This window comes from Garra rufa, chromosome 14, assembly GCF_049309525.1.
Source record: "Garra rufa chromosome 14, GarRuf1.0, whole genome shotgun sequence".
NCBI classification, from domain to species: domain Eukaryota; kingdom Metazoa; phylum Chordata; class Actinopteri; order Cypriniformes; family Cyprinidae; genus Garra; species Garra rufa.
The window spans coordinates 6,514,871-6,535,246 of NC_133374.1; the positions used below are offsets into that span (position 1 = coordinate 6,514,871).

The 20,376-nt window shown below is 31.9% G+C and overlaps 1 protein-coding gene across 1 annotated transcript in view; it reads right to left on the reverse strand.

The window, feature by feature from the left end:
• The window catches only part of tiam1b (TIAM Rac1 associated GEF 1b), a 62,630-nt gene extending 44,342 nt beyond the window's left edge, over nt 1-18,288 (reverse strand). Inside the window, exons 1-7 of the mRNA XM_073818047.1 lie at nt 18,185-18,288; nt 16,197-17,073; nt 10,352-10,561; nt 8,596-8,869; nt 5,527-5,699; nt 3,971-4,195; nt 1,314-1,499 (exon numbers count right to left, since the gene is read on the reverse strand). Coding sequence (XP_073674148.1) covers nt 1,314-1,499; nt 3,971-4,195; nt 5,527-5,699; nt 8,596-8,869; nt 10,352-10,561; nt 16,197-17,063 — 1,935 coding nt within the window. The 5' untranslated portion in view covers nt 17,064-17,073; nt 18,185-18,288. The remainder of the gene's footprint in view (nt 1-1,313; nt 1,500-3,970; nt 4,196-5,526; nt 5,700-8,595; nt 8,870-10,351; nt 10,562-16,196; nt 17,074-18,184) is intronic.
• Nucleotides 18,289-20,376: the final 2,088 nt, after the last annotated feature.

Genomic DNA, 20,376 nt, shown 5'->3' on the forward strand with positions numbered 1-20,376 from the left:
ATATATATATATATATATATATATATATATTTAGTAATTATATTTATATATATATATATATATATATATTTTTTTTTTTTTTTTTTTTTTTTTTTTTTTTACAATATATTTGTAATATTATAAATTACATTTTAATATATAAACAAGGGCTGGGCGATTAATCGAAAAGTAATCGAAATCGACATTCAGAACCTATAATCGATCAAATTTTTCCAGGTCAATTATTTCAATTACTTTCCCTTTAAAAACACTACTGCGTGTGGAGTCACGTAAGAGTAATTTTATTTAGAAGAGATACTGCTTATTTTCAACTTTTAATATTTATTATTATTTTATAAATAATTTAATTGCAAGTTATTTATTTTCACTAATTTAGAAAAAATGTGACTTTTCGTTTTAAGCAATGTGTGCTTTAATTAAGCAATAAGGTACGAGAGGCCGTGCTGTATCGTGAATAAATCACGGCTGAAGGGCGTTGTTAGGCACGACGCGAAGCGGAGTAAAATCAAGTAAAGTAAAATCATTAATTGCCTTCCGCTGTAAAAAGTAGTTCCTAACTGCTAAAGCTTTGTTTACGTTGCTAAGGGTGGTTGCTAAGGAGGTTCAATGATACACAGAACGTTGAGTGAAGCGGTCGTAGCCGTGCTGTATCGTGAATAAAACACAGCTGCTGACCAATCAGAATTGAGGAATGGAACTAACCGTTTTATAATTTCAGTTGTTCAACACTAATGTTCAATAAATAATCATAGATAGTAGATAGTGTGTGCACCCTTCATTCAAAAATCTCTCACTTGTAATATGTGAGCATATTTACTGTACAAAACTTGTCAGTGAACTATGAGGGCAAAAAAAAAAATTATTTAAATATAATTTTATAAATGAATAAAATAATCGTTCATTAATCGTAATCGGGTTAAAATGTTCAATTAATCGAGATTTTGATTTTAGGCCAAATCGCCCAGCCCTAATATAAACAGAAATTTTATTATAAAACTTCTTTTCATTGTAACTTCAAACTGATTTTTACATTTTTAAATTTAAAATTTAAATTTATTTATTTATTTTGCTTTTCTCTATATATTAAATATAATGTATATTTTAATATATAATAAAACATATTTAATAATTGTTATAAAAAATGTTTATATATATATATATATAATATATATATATATATATATATAATTATTAATATTTATATGCATAATTTTTGTATATAAAGTATATCCTTATTTCTATGGCACATAAAAACTATTAGCAAAAAATATGAACAACATGCTGGAATAGAATAGAAATTGAGTGATAATTACCAGTGCATGGAAAGAAGAGACTGAAAAAATGCCCAGTCGGCCCATGGCCAGTTTGGTAGGACGGGAGGCGAAGGCCAGCAGGCGTTTGGGGTTGGGAAGCTCGCCGCCCTGCAGGCTGGACAGGTAACAGCGAAAACGAAATAGATCCATGTGGAACTGCTCTAAATTCTGCTCCCACAGGAAAATCTAGGAGGAAAATAGAGACAGACAAAGATATTGGTTAGAACACAGTTTACAGCAGGCTAGCGGCATCCGAGAATTGTCAAAATGATCATTTCATTCTCTTGCAAAACAAGGTCAAAACATTACATTTAGCCTTAAAGGACCATCTCTAGATCTAGAAGCTTCCGTGCCTTGTGTTTGGTCTGGTTTGATCTAATAAAATGGTGTTTAGAGGGCAGCAGACTGGGTTTATACACCACGGCGTCTCCTCCCAGCCACTCTGGGATGGGTGTTTTTTTGGAAGATGTGGCGGAGGGGGCATCAGTCCAGACAACACACAAAGTAGCAAACAACAGTGCCACACATTCCACTGGCAGCGAGGTCCGGGACTCCCTAGGAACCCGACCCTTTGCCATTCACCAGGGCACAATGCGTAACCCGACGCTGCCAAAATTAAAAACCCACACTAACGCACAGGCACCCGCTAACCCTCCTCCTGATGGGCCGCGAGCCATTCTGAGCTCCGCTTCTTGCGTAAACATCCATTGAGCGAAACGTGAACTTTTGAAGCAAGTGTGTCGAGTGAATCAATGTTCTGTCAACATTGTGACAGCATCAGAATTACAGTGATGAAAATCTGCAGTAATACAGCAGATACGGAGGATGGTAGTGCTGTAACGCTCTTATGATACTGATATGATAATTAGGGAAACAAAACAGCAATGACAGACTCTTTAACAGCTATGTAAAACGGACACTTTTTTCCTAACTAGATACAACCAGCATTTACACTTATGCTTGGAAGATTCATCTTTCATCCAAAGACAATGTTACTCCATATTATTGTATATTAAAGGTGCACTATTTAGAATGCACTATTAATAAAGAATTACTACTTTTATTCAGTGAAGATGCACTGAACTAATTAAAAGTGACAGTAAATACATGTGTAATGTTTACATAGATTTATATTATATTTATATATTATGTATATATATTTCAAAATACATGCTTTTTTATATAAGAATAAATGAATACATTCATATGAGTAAATATATAAATAAATGTTCTTTTAAACTTTCTGTTTGTCAAACAGTGTTTTCATCACTGGTAATTATCAAGTGTTTCTTGAGCAGCAAATCAGCATATTAGAATGATTTCTAAAGGATCATGTGACACTGAAGACTGGCGTCAAGATGCTGAAAATTTAGCTTTGCATCACAGGAATAAATTACATTTTAAAATGTTTTGAGTTGTAATAATATTTCACAGTTTTGCTGATTTTACTGTATTTTTTCAAATAAATGCCACCTTTGTGACCAGAAGAGACTTCTTTTAAAAACAACAACAGAAAATCTGCTGACATTTAATTTTTAAAACTGATTTTAAACTGATTTTGTAATTAATTATTTTATGTTTTATTTCTATGTTTATTTTATATCCTAATATTTGGAGAGTAAGATTTTTATTGTTTTTTAAAGAAGTCTTTTCTGTTCATGCTGCTTCAAAACTAGTAATTTGTAAAATATTTAAAATAACTGCTTTCTATTTGAATATATTTTTAGGTGTTATTTATTCCTGTGTGATCAAAGCTAAATTTTGAGAATCGTTACTCCAGTCTTCAGTGATTCTTCAGAAATCATTCTAAATGCTGATTTGCTGTTAATTTTTTTTTGTTATTATTATTATCAATATTCAAAACAGTTGAGTACATATGTTTTCAGGATTCTTTTTCAAGATTAGCATTTATCTGAACTAAAAAGTATTTGTAACATTATACACTGTATTATTCAAAAGCTTAGAGTCAGTATATAAATATACAGTATATATTTTTTGGGGGAAAGAAATTATAGAAATTAATACTTTAATTTCGTAAGGATGCTATAAATTGATCAAGTGATGATGAAGTCATTTATAATGTTACAAAATATTTCTATTTCAGATAAATGCTGTTCTTCTAAACATACTATTCGTCAAAGAAACCTGAAAAATTCTACTCAGCTGATTTCAACATAATAATAATAATAATAATAATAATAATAATAATAATTAATAATACATGTTTTTAAAGCCGCAAATCAGAATATTACAATGATTTCTACAGGTTAATGTGACTGGAGTAATGATGCCAGAAATTCAGCTTTGAAATCACAGAAATAAATTACATTTTTTATATATATAATCTATTTAATATAAATAGAAAACAGTTATTTTAAATAGTAAATTTTTTTTCAATTTCAACAATTTTACTTTTTTTTTCTGTACTTTGGATCAAATAAATGCATGCTTGGTGAGCAGAAGACACTTCTTTTAAAATAAAAATCTTACTGTCCAAAAACTTTTGACTGGTAGTGTAGAATTATGTATTCTTTCCTCAACATCAAAAATGTTCATATGTTCACAAATATAGTTTCACTTTCAGTGAATGATCTGACTCTAAACATGCTAGATTGTAGGTAATTTGACCCAAACATGCTAAATATCCAATCACTAACTTGCTCCAGAATAGTCTTCCTCTTTTTGGCATCGGTGACTGCGGAGAGCTGCATGTCTCCCATTTTCTTCATCTTCTCATCCATATCAATCTTCTGCTCCAGCTTTCGGATCTCGGCCCGCAGCAGACGCACTGTGTCTTCGCGGTGGTGCTGGCGAGCGACGGCTGCGGCGCAGGCCGAGTGGATGGCCGTGATCCAGTTCTCAAGCTCAGTCTGGCTGCAGGTCTACAGAAAAAGGTCAAGAGTCAAAGGTTTATGTACTAGTATGTACAGTCGTGGCCAAAAGCTTTGAGAATTACATAAATATTGGAAATTGGAAAAGTTGCTGCTTAAGTTTTTATTATAGCAATTAGCATATACTCCAGAATGTTATGAAGAGTGATCAGATGAATTGCATAGTCCTTCTTTGCCATGAAAATTAACTTAATGGCGAAAAAAACTTTCCACTGCATTGTTAAGAAGGCTTCGGGGGCGTCCAAGAAAGTCCAGCAAGTAAAGAGGATTCAGCTGCAGGATCGGAGTGCCACCAGTGCAGAGCTTGCTCAGGAATGGCAGCAGGCAGGTGTGAGCGCATCTGACGCACAGTGAGGCCAAGACTTTTGGAAGATGGCCTGGTGTCAAGAAGGGCAGCAAAGAAGCCACTTCTCTCCAAAAAAAACATCAGGGACAGATTGAGCTTCTGCAAAAAGTATGGCGAATGGACTGCTGAGGACTGGGGCAAAGTCATATTTTCCGATGAAGCCTCTTTCCGATTGTTTGGGGCATCTGGAAAAAGGCTTGTCCGGAGAAGAAAAGGTGAGCGCTACCATCAGTCCTGTGTCATGCCAACAGTAAAGCATCCTGAGACCATTCATGTGTGGGGTTGCTTCTCATCCAAGGGAGTGGGCTCACTCACAATTTTGCCCAAAAACACAGCCATGAATAAAGAATGGTACCAAAACACCCTCCAACAGCAACTTCTTCCAACAATCCAACAACAGTTTGGTGAAGAACAATGCATTTTCCAGCACGATGGAGCACCGTGCCATAAGGCAAAAGTGATAACTAAGTGGCTCGGGGACCAAAACGTTGATATTTTGGGTCCATGGCCTGGAAACTCCCCAAATCTTAATCCCATTGAGAACTTGTGGTCAATCCTCAAGAGGCGGGTGGACAAACAAAAACCACTAATTCTGACAAACTCCAAGAAGTGATTATGAAAGAATGGGTTGCTATCAGTCAGGATTTGGCCCAGAAGTTGATTGAGAGCATGCCCAGTCGAATTGCAGAGGTCCTGAAAAAGAAGGGCCAACACTGCAAATACTGACTCTTTGCATAAATGTCATGTAATTGTCGATAAAAGCCTTTGAAACGTATGAAGTGCTTGTAATTATATTTCAGTACATCACAGAAACAACTGAAACAAAGATCTAAAAGCAGTTTAGCAGCAAACTTTGTGAAAACTAATATTTGTGTCATTCTCAAAACTTTTGGCCACGACTGTATACTGTGCATTCAGTCTGGGACATTATCAGTTTAATATCAGTGTATGACAAGGGTTTTGCACAGGATATTACCTGAAAAAGGAAGGAGTCTCCGAGCGAGTTACTCAGACAGAAGACAAAATCTTTCTTGGGGTGTTCTGGAACGGCCTGGACGATGCTGTTTTCGGCCCACACGGCATGTTTAGGGACGCTGTTGTGATCAATGCCTGACCGGCCATCCGTCTCGTAGAAAAACAAAGTGCATCCTGTGAGGGCAAATTAAGACATTCAGTCAAGCATCAGAAATTCAAAGCTGTTCACGTGAGTTCAATTAACACTACGTCTCTCAGTCGCTGTTTCCAGGATATGGGAGCAGGATATCTAATAGATTGGAGATTTAAGGCTTTATTGATTGAACTCTGCTCTCCAGTGGCCAAAATAAGAAATGCAGCGCTGCTTTCTTAAAGAGAATCCAATATAATGCGCACATACTTATTGGATTGTTTTTTTCAGCTTTGACTTTGTTCTGTTTTCACTCTGCTGGCCAAGATACAGAGCTTTTTAACATGTCAATACTCAGGATCAATCTCCTCTTTGTACGAATTGTTCGTATCTGGCTCTAACGAATCCTCAATATCAAAACTAAGGTTATGGAAAGAAGATATAAATGATGAAATATCTCTAGAGGATTGGAATGAGGCATGTAAGAAAGCTCAGATGCAAACAATCAACAGTAGCCTGAAACTCATACAGTACAAATGGCTAATGCGAACATACATAACTCCTGCTATATTGCACAAGTTTAACGATAATATTCCAGATACCTGTGTAAAGTGTAATGAGGTAAGAGGTACACTGTACCACTGTATATGGGAATGTGTGAAAGTGAAACCCTTTTGGCAAGGTATTATTGAAATGGTTGACCAAATTTTATCAAAGAAATTACCACTGGATCCTAAGATTTTTATCCTGGGTATATATCCTGTCAGCCCTCTCTTACAAAGCAAAGAGGTCAGATTCATAGAAATGTGTATTTTACAAGCTAAACGTATTATTGCTCTTAATTGGAAAAATATAAATGAACCTAGAATTGGAAAGTGGATTAAAGAAATGGCGTCGTATATGTCAATGGAAAAGATCACATACATTGTCAAAAAGAAACAAAATGTGTTTGAAGATATCTGGAGACCTTTTAATAACTTCCTAAAGTACAATGTAAATGTTGGCAGTCTGCTACAACAAGAACAAGCTCTGAGTGAGTAGGGTAGTATTATGGTCTAAACATAGACTTGGGAAACACTCATTACCTGATTTAAACATCTATTTTTTTTTTTTTTTTTTCATTTTTCATTTAAAGTATTTATTTTAATTAAGTTTTTCTTTTCTTTTTTTTTTTTTCTTTTTTTTTTTTTTCAGGGAATGGGTTGATGGGAGGGAGAACAGGGTGTAAAATGTTTGCTGTGTCTATATGATTATTATTCTGTAACTGCAATCTGTTGTGATATGCAAACTGAAAAAAGTAATAAATATATTGTACAAAAAAACATGTCAATACTCTTACACTGTCTGTATCCAGTTCATACTTACTATATACTATCATTTGAGTAGTTTTTTGAAAGAAATTAATTATTTTATTCAGCAAGGACACATTGAATTGACAGTAAAGACTTTTATAATGTTACAAAAGATTTATTTAGATATTTTTTCTATGCATTAATGAATCCTATATGATGGTTTCCATGAAAATATGAATCAGCACAGCTGTTTTCAACATTGATAATAATCTGAAATGTTTTTTGAGCAGAAACTCAGCGTATTAGAATGATATCCGAACGATCATGTGACACTGAAGACTGTAATAATGATGCATTAATTCACCTTTGATTCACATGAATAAATTACATTTGAAATATATTTGAATAGAAAACAGTTATTTTAAATAATAATAATTTTTAGCAAAATTACAAAATGCAGCTTTGGTAAGTAAGGAAAGATACATTTTACAGGTGCACTTTTACTTTTTTATCTACCCCACACAGTTCAAAAGTTTGGGGTTAACTGAAAAAAAATTACTGCTTTTATTCAGCAAAGGCGCATTGAATTGATCAAAAGTGACAGTAAATACATGTGTAATGTTTTATATAGATTTATATTTCAAAATGCATGCCATTCTTATATATGAATAAATGAATACATTCACATATATATATATATATATATATATATATATATATGTGTGTGTGTGTGTACTGTATTTTTGATCAAATAAATGCCACCTTTGTGAGCAGAAGAGACTTCTTTAAAAAAATTAAACAAATAAAATTAGTTGACATTTTATTTTTAAACTTGTTTTTATTGTCATTTTAAACAGATTTTCAAATAATTATATTGTATTGTTTATATATTTTTTTTATATTCTAATATATTTTTACATTTTAGTACAAATTTTTTAAATAAGATTTTTAATGCTTTTTTTTGTCTTCTGCTCACCAATCCTGCAATTATTTGTTCCAAAAACAGTAAAGCTAAATGATTCAGCATCATAAATATAAACTTTCTATGCAGTTTTGCATAAAAAATATGACGCAGCACAGCTGTTTTCAACATTGATAATAATCTGAATTTTTTTTTTAGCAGAAAATCAGCATGTTAGAATGATTTCTGAAGGGTCATGTGACACTGAAGACTGTAATAATGATGCATAAATTCATCTTTGAATCACATGAATAAATTAAATTTATTAGAAAACAGTAATTTTAAATTATAATAATATTTAGCAATATTACTATTTTTACTTTTTGTTTTTAATCAAAAAATGCAGCTTTGGTAAGTGAGCACTTTCTGCACTTTATTTTTTTACCACTTTCTGCACTAATTTTTGGAAATGGTAAAGTATATGGTAAAATAAATGTGGGAAATTTGTTGAGCCAGAATATTTAACAAACAAGTGTGTTAGAGTTGACATAGTGAATGATGGGCGTTCAATTATATATGTTTTTCTGAATAGCTGTATGGGCCTACCCATACAACACAACACAACAAACATAATCCTTCTCTTCTCTTGCAAACGTTTTCCGCAAAGTTGAAAAACCTGTTTATGGTGTCAGGTAACCCTTACATCTCTTTCAGAGACACTACAAACACACACACACACACACACACCTTTGAGGGACACCCAGTAGCTCTTCCACTTGCGGCGAGGGGCGAGCTCCACCTTCTTGTTCTTTTTATGCACCAGGAAATTTTTGACGGCGAGGCGTCCGGCTTTGCGCACGGTTCCCTGCACGGCGGCCACGTTCAGCAGAGGGTCGGTGTGGTAAGCGGAGCTCAGGGTGACGCTGCTCTGCTCGTCACTGAATGCTGAGCTTCTCTCCTCGGGAACCTCTGCCGGACTCACGTTCTGCTCCAGCTCCTGACGGAAGTTCTCATAGACGCCCTGATTAAAGAGACACAAGTCCAGGACGATTATTATCACTGTACAAACAATAAACTACATCACAAATGTACAAATTACGTACAATTCGGTCATAGTTTGTTCTTAATGACAACATTAAAACAAAGTATCTTATTATTAATTAAAGTCTCTGGTCTCTTATTGCACATAATTTACCATTTATCTTTTAGAAGAAAAAAAAACATTTTATTTTACAAAAATAAGAGAAATCATACAAAATGCATGCTATTTTTTATTTAGTACTGACCTGAAAAAGACCTTAAACATAAAAGACATCTACATATAGTCCAAAAGAGACAATAATAGTTGAATTTATAAAAAATGACCCTGTTCAAAAGTTTACATACACTTGATTCTTAATACAGTGTTGTTACCTGAATGATCCACAGCTGTGGTTTTTTGTTTAGTGATAGTTGTTCATGAGTCCCTTGTTTGTCCTGAACAGTTAAACTGCCTGCTTTTCTTCAGAAAAATCCTTTTGGTCCCACAAATTTTTTTTTTTTTTTTAACATTTTCGTGTATTTCAACCCTTTCCAACAATGACTGTATGATTTTGAGATCCATCTTTTCACACTGAGGACAACTGATATGGGACTCAAATGCAACTATTACAGAAGGTTCATAAACACAATGCATTAAGAGCCAGGGGGTGAAAACTTGAATTTGAAGATCAGGGTAAATTTAACTTAATTTGTCTTCTGGTAAACATGTAAGCATATTCTGTAGCTTCTGAAGGGCGGTAATACAAAAAAAGATATTTAGGCAAAATAAGAAAATTCTGATTCAAAAGTTTTCACCCCCTGCCTCTTAATGCATTGTGTTTCTTTCTGGAGCATCAGTGAGCTTTTGAACCTTCTGTAGTAGTTGCATATGAGTCCCTCAGTTGTCCTCAGTGTGAAAAGATGGATCTCAAAATCATACAGTCATTGTTGGAAAGGGTTCAAATACACAAAAATGCTGAAAAATTAAAGAATCTGTGGGACTTGAAGGATTTTTCTGAAGAACAGCAGGCAGTTTAACTGTTCAGGACAAACTTATGAACAACTATCACTAAACAAAAAAACAGCTGCGGATCATTCAGGTAACAACACAGTATTAAGAATCAAGTGTATGCAAGTGTATTGAACGGGTCATTTTTATAAATTCAACTATTATTTTCTTTTGTGGACTATATGTAAACATCTTTTATGTGAAATATCTTATTCAGGTCAGTACTAAATAAACAATAACGTGCATTTTGTAAGATCATTCTTATTTTGGTCAAATAATTAAAATAATATTTATATAAACTTCTTTTACATATATATTTTATTGAACATTACTCATTTGACGGAACATTTACCAGTTGATGTTGTCATTCATGCATCTATCTGATGTTAATGTGTTTCTACTGATGTCTGCATGAAACATATTATGAAACAGAAACTGGAGAAACAGCAGTAATAAATAAATCACCCTGCCCACCTGTGTGCCATCTGAGGGTCCAGCTCCAGCCCCGCTGCTGCTCCCACTATCGCTCCCGGCAAAAGCGCCCCCTGCTGACGTGGAGTAAGTGGAGAAAGACGCAGACATGGTCTTATAGCGTCGAGCATGATGCTGAGACGCCTCGCTGTCCCCCGTCAGCCCATCGATACCGCTGTCCTCATAATCACTCCCGTCTCCTGCCGTGACATCCTGAATTAAAAAAATAAAAAAATTTAATTTAAATTATATTAGCTAACTTTCCATATTTATCTGTGATGATGGGATAATTATTTAATTTACACAATTTAGTAAGTCTAAATTTAAATTGAACTAATTAAGAATTTCGAACTTAACATCTGTGTATAAAAATCTTTTTATTGACTACAGTTTTTGACATGAAAACATCAGGATATTTAGAAAGTGGGATTTCCAGGCCTGAAAAAATAAAGAAAAATTTTTTTCAATTCATTTTATATATATATATATATATATTGAAAAATACTACCTTGGTGCATGTCCAAATAACCATGGTAGGTTTAAAGGGAAAAAAGCTATTGAAAAATAAATAAATACTATTATTTTATATAGATAAAAAAAAAAAACTATCTATCTATCTATCTATCTATCTATCTATCTATCTATCTATCTATCTATCTATCTATCTATCTATCTATCTATCTATCTATCTATCTATCTATCTCTCTATCTATCTATCTATCTATCTATCTATCTATCTATCTATCTATCTATCTATCAAATGACCTGTTTTTTGTTTTGCTAAATCTAAGTAACAAAACTAATCTTAGTTGCTTGATGTTCTTTTTTCAGCAACCAAACGTAAGCCTTGTGTTTTTGACGGACTGAACAGAAGATAAAGACTCAGTTTTCCACTCTAATAAACATGGCTGATCTCCAACACATCTATATTCCTCCTACCTGTTGGCCAAAGCACATTGTGTCTTCAGAAGCAGAGAACATGCTGCAGATTGTGAAGTGAACATTTTACAGACGTTGACACTGAGAGACCAGACTTGTCTGAACGCTGTGTGACGAGTTATAGCGCAGTAAAGTTGACTGTACAATACCACTCTGTACTGCTGCTGGGGAATGATGGGATATTACCCACCAAACACGGCATCTAGCGGGAGTCACATGACTGGACTGTGCGGCCCGGCATGCCATTCATCTTCACCGATGGAGCCTCTCAGGGAGGGAATATTTCACCATGATTTGATCTTATTTCTTTCTTGCTTTAGCAAATACCTACATATAGCCGAAGCACTCTGATTTCTTTCTTGCACGCATATTTATGCAAGAAATATACAGTCAAAAATAAACCAGCATATCTAGAGCTCAGCTCTCTGCTCCTCGTCCTCTCTCTCTCTCAATCACGTTCCTGTCAGTTACAGCTCATTAGCATGACAAAAGAAGCGAGCTGTTCTCACAGAAGTCTGACTCCAGGATCTGGATCATCCAAGAGAGAGCAGGAAAAAACAGCCACCATATGGACAGTGTGACAGACCACTATCCACAATGCACTGTGGCTTTCGACACACGTCACAGAGAATGACAGCTATTGTGCTGGTACTATGGTACAGTGATGTTCATACCATGCACCAAGGTAGTAAAAAATACTGGTGCATAATTGGTGCATGTCCAACTAACCATGGTAGATGAAAAAAAAAGTATTAAAAAATAAATAAATACTATTATTTTATATAGATTTTAAAAAATATTTGTATCTTATATCTATAAAAAATCAATGAAAACATATAAATAATATAAATATAAATAATAGTATTAATACAATGACATTATATTTTTTATAATTAATTGATTTTCTTGTATATATTTTATCAATGAAAAATATATAAAATATAGCTAATATTAAATTTTTATAAAGTTTTAGCATTTTTAAGTTTTGATGATAAAAATATTTACTACTTCTATATTTGATCTATAAACTCTAAATGAATAAATACTATTATATTTCTATCTGTTTTTATATTTTTATATCTATAAAATAAATACCAATGTAAATACCATTTTTATCTTTTTTATATATTTTATCTATTAAAAAAGTAAATATAAATGACATTATATTTTTATATTTTTTAATTATCAATAAAAAAATATTATCTATAAAATCTGAATTAATACCATTATATTTCTACAAATTTTAGATATTTTTATAACTATAATATATATAATGCAAATGCCATATAAATACCAATTTGAATATAATTTTATCTTTTAAATATACAGTATTTTATCTATTAAAAAAGTAAACATAAATGGCATTATATTTTTAAAATTATTTGATTTTTATATATATTTGATCAATGAAAAATATATAAAATATTTATAAGTAACATTATATTTTTATACGGTTTTGGAATTTTTGAGTTTTGACGATGAAAAATATTTTCTATTTTTCTATTTAATCTATAAATCTTAATTAATAAATACCACTATATTTCTATAATTGTTTTTATATTTTATATCTATAAAAACTATATAATATAAATACCATATAAATACCAATATAAATACCATTTTTATCTTTTTTTAATATATTTTATCTATTAAAAAAGTAAATATAAATGGCATTATATTTTTATAATTATTAAATTTTATATATATTTTATAAATGAAAAACCTAAATATGAACAGCATTACATTTTTTATGAAGTTTTAGTATTTTTAGCTTTTGACAATAAAAATGTTTAGAAATTTTATATTTTAGCTATAAAATCTAAATTAATAAACCCCATTATATTTTCATAATTTTTTATATCTATAAAAAAAAAAAAAAAAAAAAATATATATATATATATATATATATATATATTTTTTTTTTTTTACTTACTACATTTTACCTATTAAAAAAGTAAACATAAAATGCATTATAGTTTTATAATTATTTGATTTTTCTATATATTTTAACAATGGAAAATATACAAAATATAAATACCATTATATTTTTAATAAAGTTTTGGCATTTTTAAGTTTTGACGATAAAAAAATATTTTCTGTTTTTATATTTAATCTATAATATCTAAATAAATAAAAATATTTTTATCTTTTTATAACAATAAAAATATATAATATATTATAAATGTCATATAAATACCAATAAAAACTAACATTTTTATCTTTCTTTATACATTTTGTTTTTTGAGTTTTGAAGATAAACAAATATTTACTAGTTTTATATTTTATCTATAAAATATAAATTAATAAATACCATTACATTTCTATAATTATTTGATATTTTTATATCATATCTACAAAAATATAAAAAATAACTACCATTAAAATTTTTACTGGAAATTTTAATACTATCTATAAAAATACATATTTAAGTAAATACCATACCAAAAACAACAACAACAACCACAACAAAACAACATAATTAACAATAAAATTACCATTTTTATAACTTTTTGAGTCTTTATCTATTTTATATTTACATTTTAAATTTATTATCAATTTTATAATAATATATGTAAAATATAAATACCATTATATTTTCTTATAAACATTTGGTATTTTTTTATTTCATCAAAAAAAAAAAAAAATACTAAACATAAATACCATTATTTTTAATGGTAAAATTAAATGTTGTCATTTTTAAATTTTACCTATACAAATATAAAATATATTTAACTTTATATATATTTTTGTTTGCTTACACCAACAGCTGACTGGGATGAGTGTCTAGTGAAATCATAATACTCTCCGATGGGAAAAAACAGTGGAGTCTGTGTGAACTCGCACACAAATGAGTCATTCATATGTACACTCTGTCTATATGAGGAGATTCAGAGGATTCTGGGGGATTAACCACAGTCAACATTCATAGCAAGACTAAAATTCCCTTGTGTACACCTACACTAACACAACATTACACTCACATTCTTACAGCACACCTACGGGCGTTCACACTGACACTCAATGGCTCCAATCATTCAAACAAAGCCATTCACTCTCAATGAGAGCTGCTGATCAGGGAAAAGTTGTACAGAGTTCACTACCAATAGGAGCAAAGAGAGTCAAGCTCATGTGCTAACAGTATGAACAAAATACTTTACATTAGTTTTGAAGAAGCTATTTTTAAAATAAAAAAAAAATATAAAAATGGTATTTATATTGGTATTTATATGGCATTTATATTTATGTATTTTTATAGATATAATATTTTTTAAAAATGTAGAATTACAGCTAATTAGTATTCGGGGTGAAAAAATATTTGTCTTTTAATATGTCATAAATTGATTTTTGTTGTAAATATACCTGACAAGATTGTTACACTGAATGACATTTTAGTGGGTGTCACCTGTAAATTAGGGAAAAATGTATTATATTTATTTTTTGCTCAGAAAAACAAAAACAAAAATGCAATTAAATTAAACAGAAAACTTTTTAATATTTATTTTAGGAAAAACAATTGTAAAAAAGTATTACACCTTGTTTTTATGCTTGAACCCTTTTTCGTCTTTGACGCATAATGATTTTTTTTAATAGATCAAAAATTTTTTTTTAAATATATATATATATATATATATATTAAAAAAATATTTATATATATATATATATTTATATATATTTATATATATATAAAGTAAATACAAACAGCTTTGTATTTTTTAGAATTGATTTATTTATATATATTTATATATTTTATATATATACATTTTTATTTTAATATTTTATTATTTTAGTAAATATTGTGAAAATATTTACTACCTTTATATTTTATGAATACATTCTAAATAATAATAATTTGATATTTTTATATAATATCTATGAAAATATTAACAATCACTACCATTACATTTTTTTAATATATTACTGGAAATTTTATGAAAATTTTGTTATCTATAAAAATACATATTACGTAAATACCATACCAATATTATTAAAAAATAAATAAATAACAATCTAATTACCATTTTTATAACTTTTTGGGGTTTTACCTATTTTATATTTATATTTTAAATACATTATTAATTTTATAATAATTAGTTATGGGTCAAAGAGTTATTGCCACTATCCTAGGTTTTGCCCATTTGTGACCGTGGACCACAAAACCAGTCATAAGGTAAAATTTTACAAAACTGAGTTGTATACATCATATGAAAGCTCAATAAATAAGCTTTCTACTGATGTATGGTTTGTTAGGATAGGACAATATTTGGCCGAGATACAACTATTTGAAAATCTGGAATCTGAGGGTGCAAAAAAATCTAAATACTGAGAAAATCACTTTTAAAGTTGTCCAAATTAAGTTCTTAACAATGCATATTACTAATCAAAAATTACATTTTGATATATTTATAGTAGGAATTTTGCAAAAAATCTTCATGGAACATGATCTTTACTTAATTTCCTAATAATTTTTGGCATAAAAGAAAAATCTATAATTTTGACCCATACTATGTATTTTTGGCTATTGCTACAAATATACCCCAGCGACTTAAGACTGATTTTGTGGTCCAGGGTCACATTTGTCAGTAAGACTTTTCTACTCATTTAAAACACAATTAAATGCAATATCCTCCCTTATATTTTTATATATTTCAATATTTACAAGTCAGAATAAGCATGTTGTGTTACACTTTATTCCAACCCAATTTTGCATTTTATTCTTCAAAAACTTAAATCGAATGTGCTTTCTATGGACATAAAATCACTTTTGTAAATTTCGTAACGTCTTAGACCCTTATATTACTAGGAAGCTACTGCAAACTATTACAGGCAAATTGACGTTCAATATTGAGTAATGTAAAGCAGGAACCAATAAAATTTCAACCGTGGGCGGAGCTACCCAATCAGAACTCACCTGTATGGTTTGAGCCCGCCTCCCTTGCATAACTCCTTGATGATTGGTCAGCCCTTCTGACAGACAGTGAGAGCGGCGGCAGGGCAATGTATATGCGCCGTATGCAGCTCCGTCATCTTCACAAGGTGAGATCATTTTATCCTCATCACCTTCTCTGCTTGTGGCGCCACCCTTGTGCCATTTGGCATAGCGTCCGTGTGTCGGCCTGCAAGCCGGACTCTTCGGTCCGTAGAGTTCGTCTAAAGAATTGGCACGGTTTGAGTCCAGCAGCTCCTGAGCCGACGACTGCAAATGGGTTTCGCAATCATCCGGCGTGTCTCCGATCTCCTCAGTGCTGGTCAGGTGCTCCTGGCTCAGGTCGGATAGAGACACCTCCAGCGAATCCTCCCTCCACATGTCGGCAGACTTAGAGCGCTTCTTTTTAAAGCTGGACCCCTCTTGGGAGCCGTCCCGTGTGCGTTGGACGAGGGTCGTGTCCTCTGGAGGCTCAGCGTCATCCTGCGTGGCTTGTTTGGCCGTGGCGGTCGCGGCGGGCGAATGGGCCGGATGGTTGTGGAAGGACATGGGTCTGAGATTCATGGCCACACGGTCCACCCAAATTGGGCCGCTGAAGTCGGGCAGCATGTCTGAGTCGTTAAAGGGCTCCAGGCCGTGGTCGGCCAGCGACTGCGGGATGCTGGGAGTGCTGCTGGAGCGTGTGCTGGTCTCGGAGTTGCGGTGCTCCGGCTTTCCAGAAGGTGTTCGGCGGGAACAGTACGTCTGCTTGCTGGACAGGCGAAGCGAGCGGGACATGTGCTTACGGGAGAGGTGGCGCTGGCCGTCTCCATAATAACCATGGCCGCCGCTATGACTTTCTGTGTTACCCATGGCTCAGTATCTGCAACGGATGGAAAAACACAGAGGTCATGCAACTAAATATATCTGACCCATTAGGTTGTTTTCGACAGTGTTATTTGAATGACAATTATTTATGTATTTATTCATTTTTTTAACATCATGTCAGCAGCAAGGCACATGAATATTTACAACAAAAATCAATTTCTGACATATTAAAAGATGAATTACTTTCATCCCAAATACTAATCAGCTGTAATTCTACATTTTTAAATGTTATGTCTATAAAATTATATAATATAAATGGCATATTAATACCAAAAATACAATCATTGTATTTTTATAATTATTTGATTTATATATATATATATAAATATAAATTAATAATTATGTTTAGATTTCTATAATTATTTGATATTTTTATATAATATCTATGAAAATATTACAGTAATATTTTTTAAATATATTACTGGAAATTTTTAGATGATCTATACAAATATTATTTATGTATTTATTTAAATATATAGCAATAATAATAAAAATACTTAAAATCTATAATAATAATAAATATATTTAAAACAATTAATGCAAAAATATTTCATGTTTATAAATATTTCTTTAAATATAATAATAATTATTATAATAAATGTACTGAAAACAATGTATGCAAAATATTTCATGTTTATATAAATATAATAATAATAAATATATTTAAAACAATGTATGCAAATATTGAGTGTTTATTTACATATATAATACTAAAAAATATATAATAATAATGATAATAATAATAAATATATTTACAACTATTTATACTAAATATTTCATATGTTTATATAAATATTTATTTATTTATGTTTACTCTTAGAATTGTCCAGTAAGCTTCAATATAATGCAACACATATTATCTAAATAAATCTAATTTTGATCTATTTTAAAATTCATTCTTGATGAGATCATGAGATCTGAATTAGTTTCACACATGCATTTGCATAACACCATTTGTTGAGCTTGATAAATAATAAATAATTTTTTGATATATTTTTAAATTCCTTCTTGAGATCATATTCATTCTGCCTTGAGTTTCACACATGCATTTGCATAGCACCATTCGTTGCGTCTGACAGGTACAGCATGGCTGTTTCTGAAATTACCTGCGGTGTGTCAATGACATCACAGTCATGATAGATTTCACTCTGCATACAGATCAGCTCCTACCACCATGCCGTTCGTGGCGTTACGGGTGACTTCCAAAATCTGTAAGAAAAAAAAAGAGAGTGCAAGAGAATTATAAATTACTATCCGAAAGATTCCAAACACAGCAGTTTTCTGGGTACAGCAGGCGGCACAAAGGGACACGCTGTTGTGGGATAAAATTAGACTAACCACAGAGAAACACGACAGAATTAGAACCAAAAGAGCGATTGAAGAGATTCGCCGTTGTGGTTGGAGACCACACATGTTCAGGCGCTCTGGACAGTTTCAACAAACGCGAGATGACGGACTTCTCTCTGAGCCACCACATGAGAGGCTGTGTGTGTGTGTGGTCGCAGATATATCAAGCCGCCGTTACTTCTGCTTTCAATAAACGCCAGCTTGAATGGAAATATATACACAATGAAATCCAAAAGACACATTTTTCATTCGATACAAGAGAACACATGCTTTAGAGTATACTAATGAATAGCATACTCACTAGCAAAGTGATTCAAGTAAAAACAAACAGCCTTAACATTTATGTACTGAGGACAGACTTCAGCACTAAATTTTCTGACACTGATCCGATGGCATTAGCGTCGGGGTGAAGCACAAATAACCCACTCCACTGAGATTAGTTTCACGATTATTCTAGTTAAAAGCCTATTCATGCAGGATTCTCACTCATAGTGAGAGTGAAAATTCACCTTGTGATGACTAAGCATTATTGCACAGGTTGATTTGGCAAAAAAAAAAAAGACCAGAAGCAATGTGAACCAACATCAAAAACTGGTACTATCACCAGCTCAAGGTCAATGTGGAATTGCAATCACAGTTACATGACTTAAAGAAATTGTTGACCTAAAAAGAGCATTTGCCAAAACTGTAGAATTCACTAATTGATTATCTGCAGTGAATGGGTGCCGTAAGAATGAGAGTCTAAACGGCTGATAAAAACATCACAATAATCCATAAGTAATCCACACCACTCAAGTCCATCAATTAACGTCTTGTGAAGTGAAAAGCTGCGTGTTTGTACAAAACAAGTTCATTATTAAAATGGTTTTAAAATTAAACTTTGCTTCTGGCTAAAATATATAACTGCCTTCTCTAGTGAAAAAGTCATCTCCTCTGAATCAGGAAAGAAATATGCATCGTTTACAAGTCAAAACAGATCTATGGGTGGACGACAGCAGATGGACTTTTTTACTTTAGGATACATTATTATTGATAGGGCTGGGCAAAAAAATAGTTTTTTTTGATATATCGTTTTTTCAAATGTAGTCGATTCAAAATCGATTCTCAAAGGCCACCTATCGATTTTTTTGCAATATTTATTTACACAAGCACTAAAAATAAGATTTACGTTAATCTTATTACTAGTCTAATCCACTAGGTGTCATCCCTTATTTACCTTGCGCTATGTTACAACAGAGAGTTCGTTATTCATTCATTGCTTAAAATGGCAGATTCAGGTGCGTTCCTGATATCAACCACACCTTCACATAAGAAGTCAGAGGTATGGAAGCATTTCACATTTTGCAAGCAAGATAAAGATCCAGTGGACAAAAACACAGCTATATGCCTGATTTGTAACTCTGAGGTGAAATGCTATAGTAATTCTAGATAATTCTTGAAATCAGGAATCGAAATCGAATCGAAATCAAAATCAAATCGAATTAAGAACTTGAAAATCGAAATCGAATCGAACCAGAACATCTGAATCGATACCCAGCCCTGATTATTGATTAATAAGTCACATTTTGGCCGGAAGTGATGTTTTAAAGTTTTAAAGTCTGAATAATGGATTTGTTTCTTACAAACATGCACCTTTTCGGATTCACAAGACATTTATTGTTGGACTGTAGTCATGTGGATTACTTGTGGATTTCTGTAACGTTTTTATCAGCTATTTGGACTCTCATTCTGACGGTACCCATTCGCTTTAGAGGGTCCACTGCTGATCAAGTGATTAAATTAGAAATTTCTGTAAACCTATTCAGATAAAGAAACAAACTCATCTAGATTTTGGATTGCCTGATGGTTATTAAATATTCAGTTTCATTTTTGGATTAATCAAAATATCTGTACTGCATAGAAGAAAGAAATCTGTTTTGAGTTGAATCAACATGGACAGAAGGAAGCAGAA